Raw genomic sequence first — 23,561 nt, 5'->3', positions numbered from 1 at the left:
CCCCATCCCTCCCCTTATACTGCACCAGAGACTAGAAGTGTGAGCAGAGAGCACTGGGCACACTCTCGTCTGTGAAGACAATACAGAGCTAGATGGACCAATGGTCTGACTCAGTATATGGCAGCTTCCTATGTTCCCTACATTCCTGTGTTCTCTCTAATTTTTTTCATCTGTGTGCAGAATGGGTTTTGTTCTGGGTGGCAGTGTGTGCGCACCTGCATTCAGAGCAGGGGTGTAACTATAATAGGGCAAGGGGAGACAGTTGTCTGGGGGCCCACTGCCTTGGGGGCCCCCCAGATGCAAGTCACATGATTGACTCCTCCAGCCACACACCCACCCGGGCTTCCTTCAGTTGTATTCATCCTCCGAAATTGATGTGAGTGTTAAGACCTGGAGCTACCAGAACAGCATGTCTTTCTCTAGTACCATGAAATGACTTGCATCGTCCACAATTTGCAAAACCTTAAAAAAAAATAATTTAGGACAATGTTCTATTATGGCACATAGGAGATAGATAGATAGATAGATAGATAGATAGATAGATAGATAGATAGATAGATAGATAGATAGACTTCAAGTGAGGGGCGGCCCATTTTAAAATCTTGTCTCTGGGCCTACTCCAACCTTGCTATGCCCCTGAATTTCAGAGTGGGGCCTTCCTGATTCAACCTGAGCGGGATCTAAAAATAACTGAGCGGACATTAAAAAAAACCTGTGAGCGTGAGCATGTGTGTACACCTTAGAGAGAACACTGTACTGCACCACTTTGAGAGGATTGACCCCCCTCCCCAGCTCTAGGTTCAGAGACTCTTGAAGGGCTATGGAAGCCCAGGGAAATTTCAGGGATGATCCCCTAAATCTCTGCTGCTCTAACATCGTCTCATCATACTTGTCAGAGGGCCATACTGAGTTCCCTGTTTATAGACCATCCAATCCCCCCATTTCAAGGTAGGTAGCAGCAGTTCCTGCTTTCCTTTTTGGTGGTCACCTGACATTTTTGGCCTGCTGTGAACAAATGGTTGCTGATACAAATGGTGATAATGGAGATAGTATAAATTGACTTTCCAGGAAGATACCATCACATTGCGGCATGATTTATTATAACTGTCTGCATTCAAAATGGATTCTCATTACATTGATAATGGTAGGCATCTATCTTCTCCGAGGAGATAGAGATCTAATTAGGGGAGGATATCATTTGGCTGTAACCATACTTTATTGTTATGTTGGTCGGACTGTATTATTGAGCTGGTGGTGAAAGATTATTTTAATGGGTTCTTTTTAGCCTCGTCATAAAAAGCCTTTGCTTGTGCAGCTTAAGTGTCTCCTTGAGCTCTTGTGGGTCGAAAAGGATTATTCCTTTGTGGCAAAGCTGTATTCTGTTCCATGATGGGGCCCTTGGGGGTACCGGCAAAGGAGTCTAGCAAAGACACCAACAGGAATACAGGCAGGCAAACAGGATGGATACAAGGCACCCACAAGCAGCAAGCTAGCATTTGATCTGGAGCCATTGGAGGCAGGTGTATAGGCATAATAGAGCAGGAGGGGACAAATGTCCCTGCACCATGAAGGCCTGGCGGGGGCAGGGGGGGCCTTTGTTCACTGGTTGGATGCCTTCGTTTTCTCCCTTGCCCCTGATTAGAAGGCTTAAATAGCCCTGCCATCATATTGATGTCTCCTACTCCACCCCTTCCCCCACTGCAAGAACTTCAGAGGATGGGGCTGTAGCTCAGTGGCGGAGCATCTCTTTTGCATGCAGAAGGTCCCAGGTCCAATCCCTGGCATCTGCAGGTAGGGCCGGGAAAGACTCCTTCTGCCTGAAACCTTGGAGAGTGGCCCAATGTGTAGACAATAGTGAGTTAGATGGACCAATGGCCTGACTCGGTGTAAGGCAGCTTCCTGTTCTGAACTGCTGGGCCTTAAAGGGGCCATGCCTATTTCTCGGGCAGAACTGGGCAGCCATTTCTGGCAGAGCTATTTCTCGGGCAGAGCTAGGAAGCTAGCTTCTTGCATCTCTGGGAATCCTGAGAAGTAGTCAGAAGAGGACAGAGGGCAGGACAACCTCCTCAGGCCATGCTAGTGCAGGCTCCTGTGGCTTCCTTCCTTGGGTTAAGTCCTGGGAAACAAGGAAATGATGTACATACAGTGTATGCTTAGTTTGCTTAGTCGGTACATGCAACAGTTTCTGGTTTTTCTTGTTCTAGCACTATTTACAGTGATCAAACTCAAGACCACAAATAAAGACTGGGTTCTAAAAGGAGCACAAATCGTTTTGCTTTGTGTCAATGACCATTTGTGTACAAACCTTCCATCAGCATTTGTATTTTTTGACAGCAACAAGGGGTGAGAATCTTTGTGATGCTTTACAAAGAGGTGGAGCTTACTCTGGGCATCAACAGCGAGTACAGCAAGCGGACCCTCATGCATTTGCATCCCAACATTAAGGTATTTTTGCTTTTTATGGCAGGCGGGTTGTTGATTTCTCCTTAGTATATGGGTACACTGGTCTCCATAGCAAGCCTGTGATTTCTGTAGCACAGCTATTATTGTATTCACTTGTATTCAAATGCATCAGCATTGGCCTGGGCGGAAACCATCTTTTGGAGGGGATGCCAAAGCTAAATGGTAGGGTGCATGCATTGCTTGTATAAGATAGATATATGAAGCTATTTTCTATGGATCATTTCAGCTTTGTCAGAGGAGACATAAGACAAGCCCTATTCACATGTTACATTCAACATATGTACAATCTGTGTGCAGTGTACCCATGTATAGATATATATGTACCCACACATGGTTATTTACATGTTATGTTCAATTATTATTATTATTATTGTTATTACATTTATATCCCGCTCTTCCTCCAAGGAGCCCAGAGCAGTGTACTACATACTTGAGTTTCTCTTTCACAATAACCCTGTGAAGTAGGTTAGGCTGAGAGAGAAGTGACTGGCCCAGAGTCACCCAGCTAGTTTCATGGCTGAATGGGGATTTGAACTCGGGTCTCCCCGGTCCTAGTCCAGCACTCTAACCACTGCACCACACTGGCTCTCATACAGTAGTATAATGTTCGTACAGTAGTATAATTCCTGACTGTACCATGCATTGGAAAGAATCTGTACCAGATTAATTTTTAAGTGGATGTGCGTACAGTGATTCACAAAAAATGTACGTTTGTACAGATACCTGTACTATAGCATAATGTCTGAATAGGACTTGTGAGTCAATAGGCTCTGATTTTGTCTCTGTAATTTTTTGTTAATTTCTTTTCTTTTTTCTTTCTTTTTTTGAGATGTTAGAACCCCACATGTCAGGTTTGAACTTAGTTCAGAAATCATCTCATTGAAAGGATCCTTTAAAGACACATTTCCCACTGCAACACAAGCAATACAGCATATTTATTTGGACCATTGTCCAATACAGCATATTTATTGGACCAATAAATACTCCATTTATTTGGAGTATTAAATGCCAGAAGCAAGTTTTCAAGAAAGTTACAGAAAGCTTAATCAGGGTTAGAGATGTAGAAAAAAGAAAAGAAAAGGAGGGGACAAAAGGAAAACTAAGCCTGGAACTACTTGCGTGGTGGAGACCTGGGTCAGGTTGCCCAGGTCTCTACCAAAGAGCTGCAACATGTTGAGGGGAAAGTGCTGTTTGAATCTAGCAAAACTACTGGAACCCAAGGACGCTGTCATCTGCTCAGACTGCTTAGTGCACGTGCAGCAGATGGGGACTATGCAGTTATGCATCCCAGAGTTCCCAGACTTCCTGAAGAACAAGAAAGGGACAATCCGATCCTGCGTCCTCTGCCTCCTATCCCTGAGAGGCGCGAGGGTGAATTTGTGGTCTAAGTGACAAGGGGGGAAGGTGTCTCAGGGAAGTCTCACATGGTCTCACATGGTGTTATGATTTGCACTTGCAACATCTGTCCACTTTTAGCAGTAACTCTTTTGAATCATTACCCATTCATTTGATCCACTTCATTGAATGAGGCTTCTTTCATTTTTGCAATATGCACCTATTTTCATGTATGCTTGCTCTTAGATCAATAGGTACACCATGTGTTTATATTCATTTTATTCACGTATCATTTGTATTTGTTTATTTTCATTCTGTATCTGTTTGCTTAAGAAAAGAATGTATTTGTTCGGTAAATTTGGATTAGGACTAATCCCATTTACCGAGTGGGGGGAAGACGTAAGACCTAGTCAGGCCACTTTTATATTGAACAAGTGCTTGGATAATTTAGCCATATTATGTTAGTTAAATGCTTGACATGAGTCTGCTTGTTTGAGGCAGTTTAAGCCTCGACCTTGGGCGAACGCTGTCATAAAAGGTGGATTCCCAAATCCCACACAATACGTCCAAATTAGATATCTTCCTTCACGGTCCAGGACACTCTCCCACTCTGGGCCTGTCCCTAGCCTCCCACAATTGGTTGTAATTAGACATCCTTGGCCATGCCAAATTCCCCATTCCACAACCTTCCATTCTGTCAGGAGCAGCCCCCATTTAAAGCTTTTGTCTAAAATTAGAGAAAGTCGGCCTGTCAGCTCAGGCAAACTTCCTCATTTTCAATTTCTCAGAACAAAAGTGCGTCAAGGCTCGATGTTCCGTTTGAAAGGGGGTTGCTTGGCCCACGCCTTATTCCTCTTTCACAGATTTTCGAGCCAATAATATTGAATGTCATAGATGCCCCAAAATCCCTGCAGCCAGGAATAAATGGGGACCCAAAACCCTCACACTAACAGAGACTATGGGCTCTTTTGATGGTCCTGGCTGTCAAGAATCTCAAGACCCAAGAAGACACAAGGAGAGTGAAGAGATTATATTTAATCAAAACAGATTTATTTTCTTACCAAAATTTGGATGAACTGCAATAGCATGCGCAACACCTCTCTCTTCCTCACAGCAATTAAACAATATTAAGCTGACACCCAATAGACTGTCAGAATTTTCTCTCACTTTTATATTGAATAAGTGCTTGGATAAGTTAGCCATATTATGTTTAACTAACATAATATGGCTAACTTATTCAAGCACTTATTCAATATAAACGTGACCTGACTAGGTCTTACAGAAGCAGCAGGTGTGTGCTTAACCCTTCCCTACCCACCACTTCTCCTCTACAACCTTCTCCTCGAAACTGCTGTTCCTCCAACTGTGGTTGCACAGAGAGGAGAGCTGGTCTTGTGGTAGCAAGCATAACTTGTCCCCTTAGCTAAGCAGGGTCTGCCCTGGTTGCATTTGAAAGGGAGACTAGAAGTGTGAGCACTGTAAGATATTCCCCTCGGGGGATGGAGCCACTCTGGGAAGAGCATCTAGGCTCCAAGTTCCCTCCCTGGCTTCTCCAAGATAGGGCTGAGAGAGATTCCTGCCTGCAACCTTGGAGAAGCTGCTGCCAGTCTGTGAAGACAATACTGAGCTAGATAGACCAATGGTCTGACTCAGGATATGGCAGCTTCCTATGTTCCTATGTTCACTAGGGATGTACACGGAAGCATTTGGCACGCCATTCTAGGAGCGCCAAACCAGTTCCGTGGATTGGTGTTCGAGCCAGTTCGAAGGTCGGGGGGTGGATAAATTGAAGGGCGGGGGAGGGTGCTCTTACCCCTCCCACCATGTTTCCCCCGCCAGCACTGTGTATTCAAACAGTCTGGTGGGGCGGCAGCGTACCTCCCTGCCGCCCTGTTGCCTCCTTGGACTGGAAGTGACCAGAAGTTCATGGTGCACATGCGCACACCTAATGAACATGCATGCATGCGCACATACAATGTGATGCAGGCGCTGGTTCTGTGCACATCCCTAGGTTGCACGTGTGCTTTCCACAATGTAGGTTAAAGTGGCTGGGGAGAACAGCTACACAGGAAAAGTGATAGGTGGTATAAGGGTTAAGCCCTTGCCTCTACTTCTCCATTTCAAAAGGTGCCCTTCCCATGTTGCTTTGCAGTTGTTGGCAGTGTCTTGGATACACAAACCAAAGTTTCTGCAAACATATAGTTTCACCCATAATGCTTTATCATAGATTGATGACTACACAGCTGTATCTTCTGTCTTCCAGGCCAAAGAATTAGGTGAATGCAGGCTGTTCATTGGCCTAGTCATTATCAATAGGCCTAGATAAGAATATTCTCTTCAGACACCTTCTGGGTAGTTCCCCAGTGGCTATCCAACCATTTTTAGATGAGGCAGCCACATTGACAAAACTTGCATACAATCTGCATTTAAAGTCTTTTAAAATTATTCACAGGCTTCATGTATAGCACCTCTGATTTTAAGGTTGGTGTTTTCTTTAATGCAGGTGATGAGGCACCCAGATCATGTGTCGTCTTCTGTTTATTTGTGGGCCCACCATGAGAAACTGGTGGTCATTGACCAGTCCATCGCCTTTGTTGGAGGCATCGACTTGGCTTATGGCAGGTGGGATGATGATGAGCACCGGCTGACTGATGTTGGCAGTGCCAAACGAATGACAGCAACCAAGTCAGGATCTTCGATGAATCTAGCCGTAAGCATGATTTCCACAGCAGCATCTGTCGATCTAGGAATACATACTAAACCTACATGTCTGAAGCCATATCTAAAGTTGCTTCTACAGTCAGGCTAATCATTGTAGGGAATGTGCAAGTAACCTTGGACGTGATTAGGGATGTGCAAATTGAATGGAATATGAATCGATTTTACTCATAGATGCCATGTGCATGCTGATGCCACACAGGAGGGTTATTGGGATGTGCACTGCCCCATCAGGAAGCTGGATGTGGTGTTGGAGAGCAGGTAAGAACCTGCTCTCCTTTTTCTTAAAGTTCCCTTTTAAATTTCCCTAAAATTGCTCCAACCACACTTCAGAATGCAGTTCAGCCACATCCCTCATTGTTAGAAACTTAAAAGGTCCAGGACCCAGGCCCACAGCCCCACTTTTAATACTTAAACTCAAAGAGAAACTGGACAATACAAGTGGGGGCTGTGGCATCTTTTTTGTCCACAGCACGTTTTATGGAAGAGGAGAGCTAGTCTTGTGGTAGCAAGCATGAACTGTCCTCTTACTAAGCAGGGTCCACCCTGGTTTGCATTTGAATCAGAGACTTGATGTGAGTGCTGCAAGCTTTTGGGACTACTCTGGGAAGAGCATCTGCATGCTTGTGTGCAGAAGGTTCCAGGTTCCCTTCCTGGCATCTCCAAATAGGGCTGAGAGGGACTCCTGCCTCCAGCCTTGGAGAAGCCACTGCCAGTCTGTGCAGGCAATACTGAGCTAGATGGACCAATGGTCTGTCTCACTATAAGGCAGCTTCCAGTGTTCCTATGAGATGGAGAGAAGAAATGATTGTTGCTGACTGATGAGATGTTTCTGACTGATGAGAAGTGCAGACACATCGAGCCCTATGGGCCACCCCCTAATGCTGCCCCTGCTTGGAGAATTATGTCACATTCTTATTTCTGACTGTTTAGATTAACCTATAGCTGACTTGACTCCTTTGTGTCACAAGTCTCCAGCTGAAACAGGTCAATTGCCATCCGACGGCCCACAGATGGAGCCCCCGGTGAAGTTGCCACTGCACAGAAACAGTGATGACCTTCCAGATGCCTCAAGAATGAAAGGAATAGGGAAGACCAAGAAGTTTGCCCGGTTCAGCATCTACAAGCAGCTCCACCGGCATGGCCTCCATCACGCAGACAGCGTGAGCAGCGTAGACAGCGAGTCCCGTGAGTAAACACCTGTAATTTTGGCGGGTAATGGGTATATGTTGTGTAAAGCAAGGAAGTATGGTCTGACTTGAAATATTTGGTCAAGAAAGATTGGTGCACTTATTTACTTTAATTTCTTCCAAATCTCAGAACTGGTTCCCATCTAGAAACAAATAAAAGCTCCTGAGAATAATAATATCTAGCATTGATATAGAGCTTTTGGGTACACATAGGGCTTAATATATTATATCAATAATACTTGCAACAACCCTATAAATCGGTAGACCTATCCTCCAAGATGGGGTGATGCACTAAGTCCAGAGCGGAGAGCTGGTCTACCTGCCAAACCCAATTGGTACACCAGTTCTCTCCGGTGAGGCAGGGGGGAGAGCGCCATTTTGAGGTCTGTATTTTCAGCAAAATGGGTCTCAAAATGGCACACAAATCACCTAAATTGATTTGGTTTGAATTGGGGGTGATGTTCCTCAACCTCGAATCGGGCAATCTATTTTGAAAGCGATTTGATTCGGGGTGGAATTTTTTTAAACCTTTAAAATTTTAAGGTTTTTAGGTGATTTTTAAATTGTTAAATTGTTTTAAGTTTTTGTATATATTTTAACTTGTTTTATGCTTTTGTTGACTGTCCAGAGATGAAAGTTTGGGGCGGTGTACAAATTTGATGAATTAATTAATTAGTTAATTAATTAATTAGTTAATTAAACCCAAATCTATTCAACAATGAATCAAATTGCACACCCATTTAGTATTAATTAATTAATTGATTGATTAATTAGATTTATAAACCGCCCTTCCATAAATGGCTCAGGGAGGTTTACATCTTCCTGGAGTGCTGTTAGACTGAAAGATCATGGCTTGCTCTAGGCACCTCATGAGTTTATGGCTAAGGGGAGATTTGAACTGGAAGCTGGCTTAGCTCACCAGGCTCAAATGTTGCCAGTTCAGTGGTTACCTTCTTCCATACTGCCTACTCTGAACAAGGAACTCCAGCAATTTGTGTGTATGTTTAATTATCTGAAATAGATAAAGGCTCAGTTCGCAGCTTGAAGACAGGTGTTGGAGAGCTTCTTGGGGAAACCAGGTTCTGGCATGGAAAGGATTACTGCAACTTTGTCTTCAAAGACTGGGTTCAACTGGATAAACCTTTTGCTGGTAAGTGCCATTGCAATCTGGTGTCAGTGTTCTTTCCTGTAATTGTCCCTGTCCACATGGGGGCATTTCCGCTCAGCCCTAGTTTTGGCTGCCCTATATCTCAAGACCTCTATGCATCTGATGCAGGGCAGCAAATGCCACCCTGCATATGCACCCACCTTCCCCCTTTCTCTGTATTTTTGATCACTTGACTTCATGCACATGCCTGTGTACACACACTTCTCCCCCTCCCAGGGGTGTACCAAGGTTGGAGTGGGCCTGGAGACGAGATTTTAAAATGGGCCCCTCGCTGCTGATTAACAAAGGAGACTTTCAACCATGCAGTGTGATCCTATGTACGTTTTCTCAGAAATCCTAACAAATTCAGTAAAGTTTGCTTCCAGATAAGTGTGGGGAGAAGTGCAGCCTCAGGCTAATCTAACCACATTTAGCTGGAAGTACATTTCACTGAAACCTAAAGGACCTGTAATTTTCTGCCATGAAACAAGCCACTTATAGGACTTTTTTGATGGGTTTTTTTAAATTAAAAAATATTAAAAGCCAACAATTTATCCTATCCAGTCCAATTTAAATATACATATTCCTCCCACCCTGCCCTACATCTCTGCTCAATACCAAAGCCCTATGCCAAGTCATTCCAGGTTATCTAAAGGCTGGGGCAGAAAGGGGGTTATTTTCTTATGAAGGCAAAGGGCAGATTCTTCCATATGGAGGTGGGATGATGGTCTAAAAGGGGGCTTCAGTTCCAGACAATTTTGGAATGTTCTGCCATGAAACAAGCCACTTCTAGGACATTTTTGATTATTTTTTTTAAAAAAATAAATATATATATTAAAACCCAGCAAATCCCTCAGTCTATTTCAGATTAAATATTCAGAGTCTTCTCAATCTGCCCTACATTCTCGCCAACCCCCCCCCCCATATAAAAGCCCCATGGCAAGCCAATCCAAGGAGGGGTGAATAACCACAAAAAGGAAATCACATCATACCTCCATTACTCAGTCAAAGGCTGGGCAGGACTGTGGAGGGCCAGGGCAGCCAGTGCAGGCCACTCTGCTTCCTCCCTCCTTTGTTGCCTGCCTACCTGCCAGCTGGCTTCAGTGATGTCTTCCCTGAAGCCTTTCTGGAAGCTCAGCCCACCCACCGAACAGCTAGAGGCTGAGAGGGAAGGAGCTGCAGCAGCTTGCAGGCAGCTTAGCTTGCCTGGCCAGTGCGCAAGAGAGAGGGCGAGTAGGCGAGGGGGGCTGGCCGAGGGGCCCTGGGCGGCCTCCCAGGCCCTGTGGGCTGGGGGACAATTCCCCCCCTTGTCCAATGGACGCCACGCTCCTGTCCCCTCCCTTGTGGCAGCAGTTTGTGCATGCTTTCCTCCCCCTCCTCCCTTCTGCTCTGACGGGTGGATTATGAAAATGGGGTGGAAGCAGAAGAATGAATGAGGAAAGGGAAGCAGAGCTGCAGAGTTGTGCTGCAGAATGTCCCCAGAACTTTACTGCCATTTTCTCATTTTCTATTCTGCTTCCTCACATGCTTCTGTTTCACACGCCAGAAGCCTGTGAGGGAGGAGATGAAAGTACGTATGCACAGGCAACAAGGAAGGGAGGGTGGAAGCAAAGAGCTCCTTCTGGCAGAAGGAGGGAGGCAAGGTGGGGTGGGGTGGGCGATTATCTTGCAGCCTTTCTAGTGCCCCAATAATTGTTTCCTGCTAGCCGAGCAAAGAGGCACCTTTCTAAAGTGGTGATTTTCTTTATTAAGCAGAGGGAGAGCAAGTGGCCATATCCATCCCCAGCACAGCATCCCTCCTGTGACTGTTACTGGTGTCTATCTTATGTTTCATTTTTAGATTGTGAGCCTTTTGGGGACAGGGAGCCATTTTATGTTATTCATTCATTCGAAAAGCAGTATATAAATATTCATCATATTCATATTTGTATCTTACATTATGCAAGGACTGCCCTTTGCTGCCCAACATAATTTTGTGGGATGTTTCAATTATGAACAGTTACATTTGGTAACTTGCCTAAGTAGAAGCAGATACACCTCTGGTCAGTGATGCCCCATTCTTTTCTGTCCACCTAGACTTCATTGATCGCTACACAACGCCAAGGATGCCATGGCACGACATCGCCTCCGTTGTGCATGGTAAAGCCGCACGAGATGTGGCTCGGCACTTTATTCAGCGCTGGAATTTCACAAAGGTGGGCTTGTGGAGTCAGAGAACCTGACCCTTGCGTTAAAATCTCCTTAGTTTGTTACCTTAAATGCTAATCTGTATTCAGCACTGTGTGTATTCTGAGACCTGTTCTGCCTTTGCAGCACAAAGGAAGTGGGACAGTTCTGAGACAGGAGAATGGGCCACTTCAGATTGCAGGCTGGGATCACATTTCAGAAGAATGCTTCTCAGTATGAACAACTCCTTCCAGATAGATAACTAGTGGAAGGAGCAGGGCTAGAACTCTGGTCCTCTTCAGTCAGTTTTTCCACTTGCAGAGAGTTGTGCCCCTACCTCTGTGATCTGAAATGGTGCCGTTGGTCATAACCCCAAACTTGAGCAGCAGCCAGGACTGTGGCACAGCAGGGGAGGATTTGGGCTGATCGGGAAGGTTGGTGGAACAAACCACAGAGCTGCTGAACTCAGTATATTTATTTGTTTTGGTTTTTATTTAACTGATACAGACATCTCTAGGTGGTGTGCAAAGTTAAAAACATAGCAAATATAAAAATAATTAAAATATACGAAACAAGTAAAAACAAGCTCAGAAGATAAAAAACATATTTAGAATTTAAAATTTCAGTTTAAAGCCTGGGGAACAGGAACGTCTTGAGGATCTTCCTAAAAGCAAAGAAGGAGATGCTCTTATTTCAACAAGGAGCATATTCCAAAATCCTGGGGCAGTCACAGAGAAGGCCCAGTCCTGGGTCGCCACCAAACAAGCTGGCGGAAACCATAACTGGACCTCTGCAGATGATTTTAGTAGGTGACAGGGTTCATGACAAAGAAGGTGATGTCTTAAGTACCCTTGATCTAAGCCATTGAGGGCTTTATAGGTAATAACCAGCACTTTGTATTTCGTTTGGAAACGTATCGGCAGCCAGTGCACTGTAGAGTATAGAGAGTGGGTAGCTGCTTGAGCCTGTCAGGTACCCCTGAGCTACATTGGGATCCCTAGAGACAACACTCCCTGAGTCAAATTCTCCCGAGGAATCAGCTCACTCCACACTTTGTACTCCCTAGTGTCTTCTCCCAAGCATGGGCAATGCACCAGCTGGGAATAGACAGAGAGGCCGTGATGTGCTAGGCTCCAGGCCAGAGGATGATTACCACTTCATTTTGCTGCATACAGAAACAAAGCGTGAGATTCCAAACAAGCACAGAATGTGATGCTGGGCACAGAATCCTTCATACAGAGAGCCTCAACGTGTTGTTGTTGTTGTTGGGGGAGCAAATTTCTAGCCCTTATGACTGTGGTTATAAACTTGAACCCCTGTGGGCAAGATTTAATGGAACCAGAGGAGGGCTCCAGTGGCCAGGAAGTGGGAATCTAGGGCCCACATATTTCCTTTCTCCTCCCAATGGATAGGACAAACAGATTGAATTATGCAGAATAAACACAGATGTACAAAGCATGCTCAATTTACATAATTGCTTACTTGTTTACAGGTTGCAAAACTCAGTTTGTTGTGGTGCAAAAAATGTTTAAGCATATTTCTTTGAAAATAAAATGTGTCCCATTCCGAGCTTGACAAATGTCCATAAGCCTAAGCGGCTGAATTCAGCTGGAACCACATTACACAGAACAGGAATCTTGAGTCACAATTCAAACATTTTGATCCAAAAAGTGGGGGGTTTTCTCAGGGCAGTCTGAAGTTCTATCCCTTTTTCATGCCACTTTTCTCAATGAAATATGAAATAGACTGTGAATTTGCCCCATAGAAATCTTAGGCCACATGCTACCGGCCATAGGAGAGTGGAAGAAGACCTGTACCCCCAGAGGCTGCAGTGTATCTGTGACAGAGACTTGTTCTGCAGCCGTACTTAGGCAGAGGAGGAAGGGGAAGTGATTTTTGCTTCTCTCCCATCCTTCCAAAAGTCTCTGCAAGTCTTTTCACTTGCAGAAATATGCCCCTGAGGGTCATTCAGCCCTCAAGGACATATTTCTGCAAGTGAAAAGGACTTTTGGAGGGGCAATAGAGGAGCAATAATTGGGTTTCCCTCCTCTTCCTCCACTTGTCCTCAGCTACAGAACATGTCTTTGTCACAGGTACACTGCAACCTCTCCGTGAGGGCACAGCCCTTCTTCTGCTCTCCTGTGACTGTGCAATGTGTCGGTTTCCATTTCTAAACACTGAACTCAAGTTCAGCCTCTGTATATATGACCTCAGTTTGCTTTCAATTGCATTTTGCACTAAGTTTTTGCCCCAGACCTATCCTTTAAATTTTAGTTTCTTTTCTACTCTACTTTACCCTGTTTTATTTCCATCTCTGTGTCCTTCCAGGTTGTTTATTTTCCCTGTTCCTGTTCCCAAAGACATTTTGCTGCCTTACCTTGTTTTCCTCATTTTCTGTAAATTTTCTGTCATTTTCTCATTTTCCACAAATGCCATTCATTGTGGAAAGACTGTAATACTGAGACTGAACAAGTCACATGTGTTTTAATCCATTTTGATGTTTGTTTTTTGTTTTGTTTGATTCCCCAGATCATGAAACCCAAATACAGATCCCTCTCCTATCCCTTCTTATTGCCCAAATCTCAGCGAACAGCTGATGAGTTGAAGTATCAAGTCCCTGAAGCTGTGTGCGCCAGTGTTCAGGTAGGACTGGAGTTTGACATGTGAAATGTATAACTGCCCCACTGCTGTGGGATTAGTTTTAGACTTCCCTCTTGAGAAGCCTCATAAAATATCCCATGAATCAAAACAGCCATAAAATTTGAGATCAAATGCCTCCTCTTTTTAACAGACAGAACTAGATTCTTGACATCTCAGGAAACACTGTGAAAGGTATTTTCTGTGTGCTGGGAAATCTTGATTTAAACATCAAGAGAACCTCAGCTTCCATTTTTGAAAGAGGAACTTATTAGTCAGCATAGCAGAACAGAAAATATTTGAAAAGTAGCTGGGCTGGGCACAGAGCCTCTGCGTCTCTGCAGGCCCACCCCCCCACCCCGCCTGGCCTGCATCTTCCCCTTGCCTCACCCCCACCTGACGCTTTCTGGTGGGCTGGCTGGCCGGCCGCCCCACCACCTCCTCCCACCCACCTGCTAATTCCCAGCAGCTAGGCCAGCTCGCTGCTGCCGCCACCTCCCAGCGGCTGGGCCAGGCCAGCCCGCCGCCACCTCCTGCTCCCGGCGGCCGGGCCAGGCTGGCCCGCTGCTACCTGCTCCCGGCAGCCGGGTGCCGGCTCACCACCACCACCTGCTCCCAGTGGCCCGCTGCAGCCTCCTCTTCCCGGCAGCCAGCCAGCCTGGCCCGCCACTGCCATTGTCCCCCTGTCCCCATCGCTATCCCCCAGGCAGCTGCTCTTGCTAGAGCTGCCACACATGGGATTAGCGACGGGTACGCCTAGGAGAAATAAATATATAGTGAATCTGTACTTTGCAGTCATGATTTTTGAATCAATGTTATGATTTGAGGGACTTCATGCATGACTTCAGACATCTGGGACAGGCAATACTAAAGTTCTTAGGTGGGTCCCCAGCCTTGTAACCTAAGAATGTCCATCTGGTTCAGATGTAACGTGGAACCATGGTTAAATCTTGGAGATCTCCCTAAGCCTCAGGAGTGCACACTTCTCCTTTCCCTGCCCGCATGAGCCTCGGAAGAATTCTACTTCTGATTGTGGTTAAAAGCAAACCAGGATTGATTATGGCAGTCAAACTGACCAATTTTAGCTTATTCTAACCAACATTTCTGGAATAAACCTACATCTGAACCCAATGTTGAAAGTAGATTTCAGGTTTATGTTTATTTAAGGAAAGTCGGTTAGAATAAACCAAAGTTTGGTCAGTTTGAACATCAAAACCAATCTCCATTTGTTTTTAACCACAATCAAAAACTCTTCTGAAGCTTTTGTGGGTGAGGCAGGCAGTGGGGAGGGTAGTGTGAGCTCCTGAGGTTTGGGGACATGGCATAGAATCCAGATTTAACTATGGTTCCCCATGTCATCTGAACTAGCCCACAGCCAGGCCTTGGACATTAGTAGTTGAGTCAGATCGTTGATCTGTCTAGCTTAGTATTACCTCTAGTGTCTAGCAGGTGATTGCTAGAGTTTTAGAAAGAGGTCTTTACCATCACCTGTTGCCCAGGGGCGTAACTATAATAGGGCAAGGGGAGACAGTTGTCTGGGGGCCCACTGCCTGGGGGGGCAGAGGCAGGTCACATGACTGACTCCCCCAGCCGCGCACCCGCCCAGGCTTCCTTCAGTGGTATTCATCCTCTGAAACTGATGCAAGTGTTAAGACCTAGAGCTACCGGAACAGCATGTCTTTCTCTAGTACCATTCAATGACTTGAATCGTCCACAATTTACAAAACCTTTTAAAAAATAATTTAGGATGATGTTCTATTGTGGCACATAGGTTTTTACTATGCTTTTTGTTACCACTATTCAGCCTCATTTAAGATTTCTTTAGTTCATGAGCTGAGCTTTAATGGGGGGGATTTTAAAATCTTGTCTCTGGGCCCACTCCCACCTTGCTACGCCCCTGCTGTTGTCCATATCCCTCAGCTGGAGATGCTGAAGACTGAACCTGGACCTTTCTGCATGTGCTCTAAAACTGAATATGTCTCCTCCCTAAGAAGGCTAAAACCCTTACTGCCTACTTAGAAATGACACACTCTTGAAGAAACAACCTGGAACTTGCTTAACCATTATATCCATATAGATCCACCTGTGGATCCATCCATCTAGGATCCGTCCATACTATCCATCTATGGTTGAATCCATAGCCATCTAAACCATATAGATCAAGGTTCCTTTTTCCAAGTTATTTGCCTGTATTGTTGATCTTTTCTAACATTTTCTCTTAATGTTTGTGGCTTTTGAGAGGACATTTGTCGCTGTAAAATCTAACATGAGAAGGAAGCCTGGGTATCTTCAGCAAAAATCGCCTCCTGGCAGCAACTCAGCCATATAAACCTGTTCTATATGGCTTCAGACCATTGGTCTGCTTAGCTATTGCCTGTAATGACAGACATCAACTCTCCAAGGTTTCAGAGATGGGTCTTTCCAGGCCCTACCTAGAGATAACAGAGACTGAACCTGGGAGCTTCTACGTGGGAAGCTTTTGCTCTACCATTGAGTTGGGACACAGTCATAATGCTCATTTGATATACAAGCCAATCCCCGTTATGAACTAGGATTCTAATTTTAGAATATTAATAGACAGACTGACAGCATGCTCTTCACCGTTATTCCACAGGGGAGGGGAGGTGGAAAGTAGACTCGCCACAAAATTGTCTGAAAAATGCAAATAGCTAAAGGCTTTTCAGGAAACCACAGGCTGTCCCTGGAAATTTTGTGGGCTGGGCGTGTCTAGGAAATTATGCACTGAAAATCAAATTTGTTCCATCTATTATTGCTCTGGGCAGTGCAGTGTTCTGAGAGCAGCCTGCTGAGGACATTCCCATGCTACACCCACTATTCTAGGCTTCCTTCCCTGATTTCCATTGATTTAAAGTAGCTTTAAAAATAAGTAATGAGTAACATGCACATACATACAAACGGGAGTGCAAGCATTTGGTTGAAGAGGCTGCAAGTTTTCATCGGTAGTTGAATCAACTAAAACTTCTGTTGATTAATTTTGGGAGCTAGTTTTAAATAAGTGATTGCTGCCACTAGACGTGGTGATGGCCTATTGGCCACCAGTCTAGATGGTTTTAAAAAGGAATTAGACAGATTCATGGAAGGTAGGGCTATCAGTGGCCACTAACCTAAGTACCTGTACATTTCCGTCAGGATCAGAGGGATCTGAATACCAAGTGCTAGGGAACAACAGTGGGAGGGGAGGTTGTCCTCTTCCCCCCCACTTGTGGGCTTCCCAGATGCACCTGGTTGGTCACTGCATGAAATAGGATGCTGAACTAGATGTGGTTTTGGCCTGATCCAGCAGGGCTTTTCCTATGCTCTCATGAGAATTCAGGGTGCACTCTTTCATGGCTATTTTGGTTCCTGTGTGTTACAGTAAAGAGAATATTAAGGAAGATCTTTCCTTCTAGCAGTGAGGGTGGCCTTTGTTGGTTGGCTTGCACATTATTTCCTTCAATCTTTCATAAAAGAAGCCATTTTTCATGGGTTCTCAAACTTGGGGCCCCAGATGTTGTTGGAATACAACTCCCATCATCCTCAGTCACAATGGCCAAAAGTTGTTGTGGCTGGAGGGAATAGGAATTTCAGTCCAATAACACCTGGTGGGCCAAGTTTGAGTACCCCTGCCATATTTGATAGTGTGCACATGTAATCAAATAATCATTGATTGATTGGAGACAGATTGTTCACCACCTAGCCACTCAAGCTGCGAAGCACTTTGCCACACGTACACCTGTAATTTCATCAGCTATTAAAGAATTTGTTTCTGCTAGCCTGATCTTATTTGTGTGCTTAAAAAGAACCACATATCACGTGCATCTTTGTTATTAGGAAACCATGCAAGGAAGTAAGCAGAATCAACCAGGAGCCCTGGATGGCAAGAGGGGTTGGAGATTGGTACTAGATGTGTAGGTGTGCTAGATGTTTTCTTAATGTCAGTGAGTGCAATTAGCATTGAGCAATTATGACAGTTGCTATGTTGAATTTCAGCCTTTGAGCCAGGGATTCCTCTGGCCAGATTATGAGAGTGTTCCTGCACCTTTTAAGAACTGCACTAAAGGGATGTGTTTTGCAAGATATTGCAGTGTTACAATAATTTGTGTCTAATGAAATTTTCATTCTGTGTAATCCTTAAAGATACTGGAGCCCTCCCTGTTTTAAATCCAGTAACCTTATTGAATCATTGAGTGAGATTACACCCTATGTTGGATTTTGCATGCTATTCTTGTAGAAGCTACAAATGAAACAAAGTTGCAGGCTGATGGGAGGGAGGATATTTGGCACTGGTGCTTTTTCAGAAAGACTAGGATATTTTTATACCACCAGGAGATTATTATATAGTATTTGGGGCCACTACTGAAAAGCCCCTGCTCCATGTAGATACAGTTGTACAAGAGTTTATATCCTAACTCACTGGTAGATTTTAAAGCATGAAGGGTATTACATGGGAAACAGCACTTTCTGAGATTCTCTGGGTTGAAACTGGGCTCTTTGGGTCAAAACCAGCATCATTGTCCCCATAAATATGTTGGAAGCTGAAGAAGTTGTTATAAAGTCAGTTATAATATGCTGCCCTTTGCTTGTACCAGTCAGAAAATGGCAGCCACACGTTTAATTAAATAAACAGCTTCTGGACAGTCTCCAAGAGCAGCCCTAGAAAAAACACATTACAGTAGTCTAATCTGGAAGTCAGCAAGGCATGCATAGTGGCTAAGTCTCTAAAGGGACCTTTTACACGCAAAGCATGAACTCTAGCACTGTGCTATGCCCCTTCCCATGTCAAACTTCATGGAAATGCCAGAACTGCTGTGCTGAGGATCCATGAGACCTCCTGGGCAGACGAACCTAGTTCTGGGTTTTTAGAAGAGTCACCAGCTGATATACACACTAAGAGCTACATGCAGATAACATTTCTGCTTGTGTGGAGGCAAAAAAATAGCATCTCTGTGAGGAAGGGTTCTAGCTCAGTCTTCTTTCTGAGTTGCTACTTTTTATGTGCAAGATATTTTTGTATGGAGGAGCATTCCGTGATCTGAGCCCCCAGTTGCAGCCTGAAGTGGTAAAGCCAGACACAGATTTCTGATCTCATAAGAATTAGGCCTTAATACCTTTTATACCTTTTACCCCACTGGCTTGAGAATTCAGTTACAGGAAGTGAATTCAGAGGCTGCACCTTCTCCAAGTGTGGTAGTTGCTTGATGAGAAGACAGTTTCAGCAGGTGTGATGCCATGCATGTGGATTGATTGGATCTCCCTGCAATGCTATGAGGTCAGGGGCAGATCATATCTATGGGCAAAGTGGACAGCACTCACCTTCAATTTCTCAGTCAGCCATTTTGTGTCTCTGTCTCAATTTCATGTGCCTACTGCCTCCTTCTCTTGCTCCCTGCTGCTCTTACCTGCAGCTGATTTAAGAGTTGTGAGGGTGGGTAATGGTAGCACAGAACAAATGAAAAGCCCCAGATCTTTTAGAAGATTAATATTAATAAGACAGGAACCAGTAAGCATGGTCATTGTTTTCGGAAAGTGAGCAGTCCTAGGACCACCCTATAAACCAATCGGAAAGGGACTAGGCTGATTGATTCCTCAGGCAGCCAATTGGAGTGCCCAGAGGGTAGGGAAGTCTTTTAATTTTAGCTACTCAGAAGAATCCAGTCACCATTTTGGTTGGAGAGCAGGCAAGCTGACTGGCTGTTGGTAAGTCTGATCGTTTGCTGGCTTCTTCGTTTGGAGGGGAAGAATGCAATGCAACTTCTGCTTCCTCTCCTTTGCTCTCTGATCTGATCTGTTTGCAAAGCATTATGGTCCATCCCCAAAATAGCATGCCATAAAGCACTGGAAGAAACAGCAACCTGTAAGACTGGACTAATTAGATTAGAAACTGGCATAAGAAGCCAGAAAGTTCTTTTAGGGCATATGCATGGATTTCTGAGTCCAAATTGCTTTTCAAATAATTGCAGAAGTGGCTTTCCATGTATGCAGTGAAGGAATGCATTCTGTGGGAAGGAAAATAGTTTTTAAAATGAATTTCCTATGCAGAGAGCTAAGCGGGCTTTTCTCTGAATTGTGGCCAGTATCTGTAACATTAATATGTCAATTAGGGGTAATGGTTCATTGGGCAAGAATTAAGGAAGTAATCTCTATTAAAAACACATTTGATACTTGCTAAGATGGACAACCAGGCTACGTAGTGGGCACCCAAGGTGGGCAGAGAGTGACACCTAACTGTTGAGCAGGCATGGAGTAGGGAAACAGTGTCCCTTTGCATCTTTGCTCCCATAGTGTCCTGTAAGTTACAGGAGATGGTTCATAGCTGCAGCAAGCATAATTGAAAAACCTGTGGTTTTTCTATTATTTATGTATGCATTTTTGAAATAAGCAGGCCCAGCTGCCCTTGTAACTTAAGAATGTATTTGTTCTCCACTTTTGTAGCTGGTCTCTGCTTTACCTGTGGCTTATACAGATTGATTTACTTTTACATATATAGTCTCCAAGAAGCCCAGAGTGGTGCACATGGTTACATTAATCCTCCCAGCAGCCCTATGAAGAAGGTTATGCTGAGAAATAAGTGACTGTCCCAGGGTCACCCAGTGAGTTTTATGGCTGAATGGGGATTTGAACTTGGATTTCCTCTGTCTAGTCCAGCACACTCAGCACTGTACCACTCTGGCATGGAGTTCTTCTTGTTATTTATTATTAGTAGTATCCATCCTCTATAATAAAACCCTTAAGTGTGCTCCCGTGCCGCCTGTGTCTTTCTCTGCAGTTCTGGGCATGCGCAGAGCGCATGCCCAGAACCACCAAGAAAGATACGGCCACCCAGACACGGACGGCCATGTTGGCCAAATCGTTCCAAACAATTGCCACTGACCGCCCTCCCAGCTGCCCGAGTCCTCCTCAATCCCGGCCCGCATCAGTCGGGTGATCTAAGACCATATTCTGAGAAGGAGAGAGGAGCTCGTAAACAGAGCTCCTCTCTCTGCAAAGCCTCTGCCCGAACTGGCGCTTTGGGTGCAAAGGACGCCTGTTGCGTCCTTTGCGTCCATAGCAGCAGTTTGGGCAGAGGCTTTGCACAGAGAGGAGCTCTGTTTGCGAGCTCCTCTCTCCTTCTCAGAATATGGTCTTTCATCGCCCGACTGACGCAGGCCTAACCGGGTGAGGAGGACTCGGGCAGCTGGGAGGGCAGGCGGGCGGTTGGCGGCGGCGGCAATTGTTTGGGCCGATTTGGCCCTTAATCAGGTGGGGGGGCGGAAGAGGAGGACTCGCGCAGCTGGGAGGGAGGGCGGTCGGCGGCAGCGGCAATTGTTTGGCCAGTTCGGCCCTTAATCATGGGAGGGGCGGGTGAGGAGGACTCGGGCAGCTGGGAGGGCGGGCGGGCAGTTGGCGGCGGCGGCAATTGTTTGGGCCGATTTGGCCCTTAATCAGGTGGGGGGGGCGGCGGGGGTGACTGGTGGCGGCAAGTGAGAGAGCAGCAGGAGGGGTAAGTAAACCCTCCTGCCGCTCTTAAAGGTACCCCCCACCCAGAGCCACTAGCGCCCATTATTATAACGGGCTGAAAAATACTAGTTTTTAAATAATCAGGCAAACAGAACTGCCTTGGTGACTTCAGAATGCATTTACTCTCCAGAGAAGCAGCCTTTTGTAGCTGGTCTGTGCTTCACTTGTGGCTTGTACAGTTGTGTGCGTGGGCGCTTGTGTTTGATCCTGCCATGTTAGATACAAATCTACATACTACTGTAGTCCTGTTAAGCACTATAAAGCAACAGATGTTTTCCATATTTCTAGTCTGTATCTCTGCCGATGAGCAATTGCTATTTGTGTGTGTATGTGTGTGTTTGTAATTTGTTCCCACTCATTAGCGACAAATCTATACTTTGCCAGTTATGGCTGAGGCACCCACCTAATCCTGGCTCCATCTTCGCAGCTGCCCATAATTGGCTCCACCTCTCACTCCCTGTTGCTCCACTCATCACCTACCCTGCCTAGCGTGCGCCCCCCCCCCCCCCATCCCAGGAACCACTAGCTGCCACTGTGTGAGATTGAAAATGATCCAACTCCCCTGACTTTTTTGATCTGACAGGCAGGGTTTGGATCAGATGAGTTCCCCAGCTAGACAATATTTGTTTCTGAATGGAGAAATTCCACCTCAATTCGTGTGATGTTTAGCTACTGCTCTGTCCAAAATGAAATCAATTGATTTCATCCTTGCTCCAAGAATGGAGTGTTTGTTTATTGTGTTGAAGTCACTGACAGACCCAGCTACAAATACCTGGGAAACAGCATGTCACTAGACTGAAGTTAAGTAGTTGCCATCTGTCTCAAAGAGAGACAGATTAAAATCTCAAACGTTTCCAATGATGCTCTCCCCACCACCACCCCACCCAGTTTTATTGTGAACCACCCAGAGAACAATTTGTTATGGGGTAGCCAACAAATAAAAGTTGTTGTTGTTGTTGTTATGGTGAAATAGCATGCTTATAAGTTCCACAAAGATCACTTTCAAGCAAGAAGGCTTCCTTGCAGATCAATTTTATGCTGCACCAAAGCTGTCTATTCTCACCCTTTCAACATGCTTTGGCATGTTTTACAGCCAAATACTGCCCATATTTGGGTTCAGCCCACAAACCACTTAACAAAAATCAATCCTTTATCTTTCTTATATAGGCTGTGTTTTTGCAATCAGGGTGATCCTAGTTAAAGAGATAACCAGAACTGCTGGAGCTGATTATGAGAACTTCGATTTCCTGGGCAATCCTGGTCAAACCGCTGTAATTAAACGGCATTTAACCAACTATCTATAGATATCTATCCTGGTAAAATGCATCTCTGTCAGATTCACTTCTCCATTATGAATTAGACAGAATAGTGGCCTTCCTCACAGGGTCACTGTGAGGATGAAAGGGTCAGAGATTATTTTGTACATTAATATCCCCTGCTAACTGAACAAGAAGGCACCTTTTAAAGTGGTGATTGTCTTCATATTTGTTCTTTGTAAACTGCTTTGAGAATTTTTGTTGAAAAACAGTATATAAATATTCATAGTGGTAATGAATCCCCTCTGGTATGTTTCCCAGACTAGGGATATGTCTATATCGGGCAGCAGCGATATAGGAAGATGCTGAAAGGCATCATCTCAGACTGCGCAGGAGGAGGCAATGATAAATAGTGGTGTGCACGGAACCGCACAGCTGCAGTCCGGCACTGTGGGGTGGGTTCCTTTAAGGGCGGGGAGGGTTTACTTACCCCTCCCGCCACTTGTCCCCCTCCAGCGCTCGTATTTATTGTAAGAATTGGGGCGGCAGGATACCTCCCTGCCACCCCTTGCCCCTCCGCAATGCAAAAGGCTCTGGCAAGCCTTTTGCGCACACGCACGTTGCGTGCGAGCTTCACGTCTCCCCGATGCCGGAGGCCCGGTCTACCCACCGGGACGAGGCCAGGTAGACCGGGCCTCCGGCGTCGGGGAGACGTGAAGCTCGCGCGTGACGTGCGTGTGTGCAAAAGGCTTGCCGGAGCCTTTTGCATTGCGGAGGGGCAAGGGGTGGCAGGGAGGTATCCTGCCGCCCCAATTCTTACAATAAATACAAGCACTGGAGGGGGACAAGTGGCGGGAGGGGTAATTAAACCCTCCCCACCCTTAAAGGAACCCCCTCCACCCGGACCGAACCAGCCAGGTCCGAACCGGTCCAGACCCATCCCTAATGATAAACTCCTCCTGTATTCTACCAAAAGACAACCATGGGGCTCTGTGGTTGCCAGGAGTCGACACCGACTCGACAGCACACTTTACCTTTAATAGTAGTAGTAATAACAAACTTTAGATTCTGAAGTAGGTATACTACTGTGTATAGAACACTTATTTCTTATGATGCAGGACTCAGTGGAATAGAATGATAGATGGCTGTTCA

At 45.3% G+C, this 23,561-nt stretch overlaps 1 protein-coding gene across 2 annotated transcripts in view; it reads left to right on the top strand.

The window, feature by feature from the left end:
- Positions 1 to 23,561, top strand: part of PLD1 (phospholipase D1) — a 174,893-nt gene that overhangs the window by 101,874 nt on the left and 49,458 nt on the right. For both annotated transcript variants that reach the window (XM_053307830.1, XM_053307831.1), the window contains 6 exons: positions 2,335 to 2,445; positions 6,302 to 6,508; positions 7,488 to 7,704; positions 8,728 to 8,856; positions 10,930 to 11,048; positions 13,549 to 13,662. In XM_053307830.1, coding sequence (XP_053163805.1) covers positions 2,335 to 2,445; positions 6,302 to 6,508; positions 7,488 to 7,704; positions 8,728 to 8,856; positions 10,930 to 11,048; positions 13,549 to 13,662 — 897 coding nt within the window. The remainder of the gene's footprint in view (positions 1 to 2,334; positions 2,446 to 6,301; positions 6,509 to 7,487; positions 7,705 to 8,727; positions 8,857 to 10,929; positions 11,049 to 13,548; positions 13,663 to 23,561) is intronic.

Source organism: Hemicordylus capensis, chromosome 3 (genome assembly GCF_027244095.1).
Source record: "Hemicordylus capensis ecotype Gifberg chromosome 3, rHemCap1.1.pri, whole genome shotgun sequence".
NCBI classification, from domain to species: Eukaryota; Metazoa; Chordata; class Lepidosauria; order Squamata; family Cordylidae; genus Hemicordylus; species Hemicordylus capensis.
The sequence above is the reverse complement of the archived record's forward strand: the minus strand, read 5'-3'. Positions and strand labels throughout refer to the sequence as shown.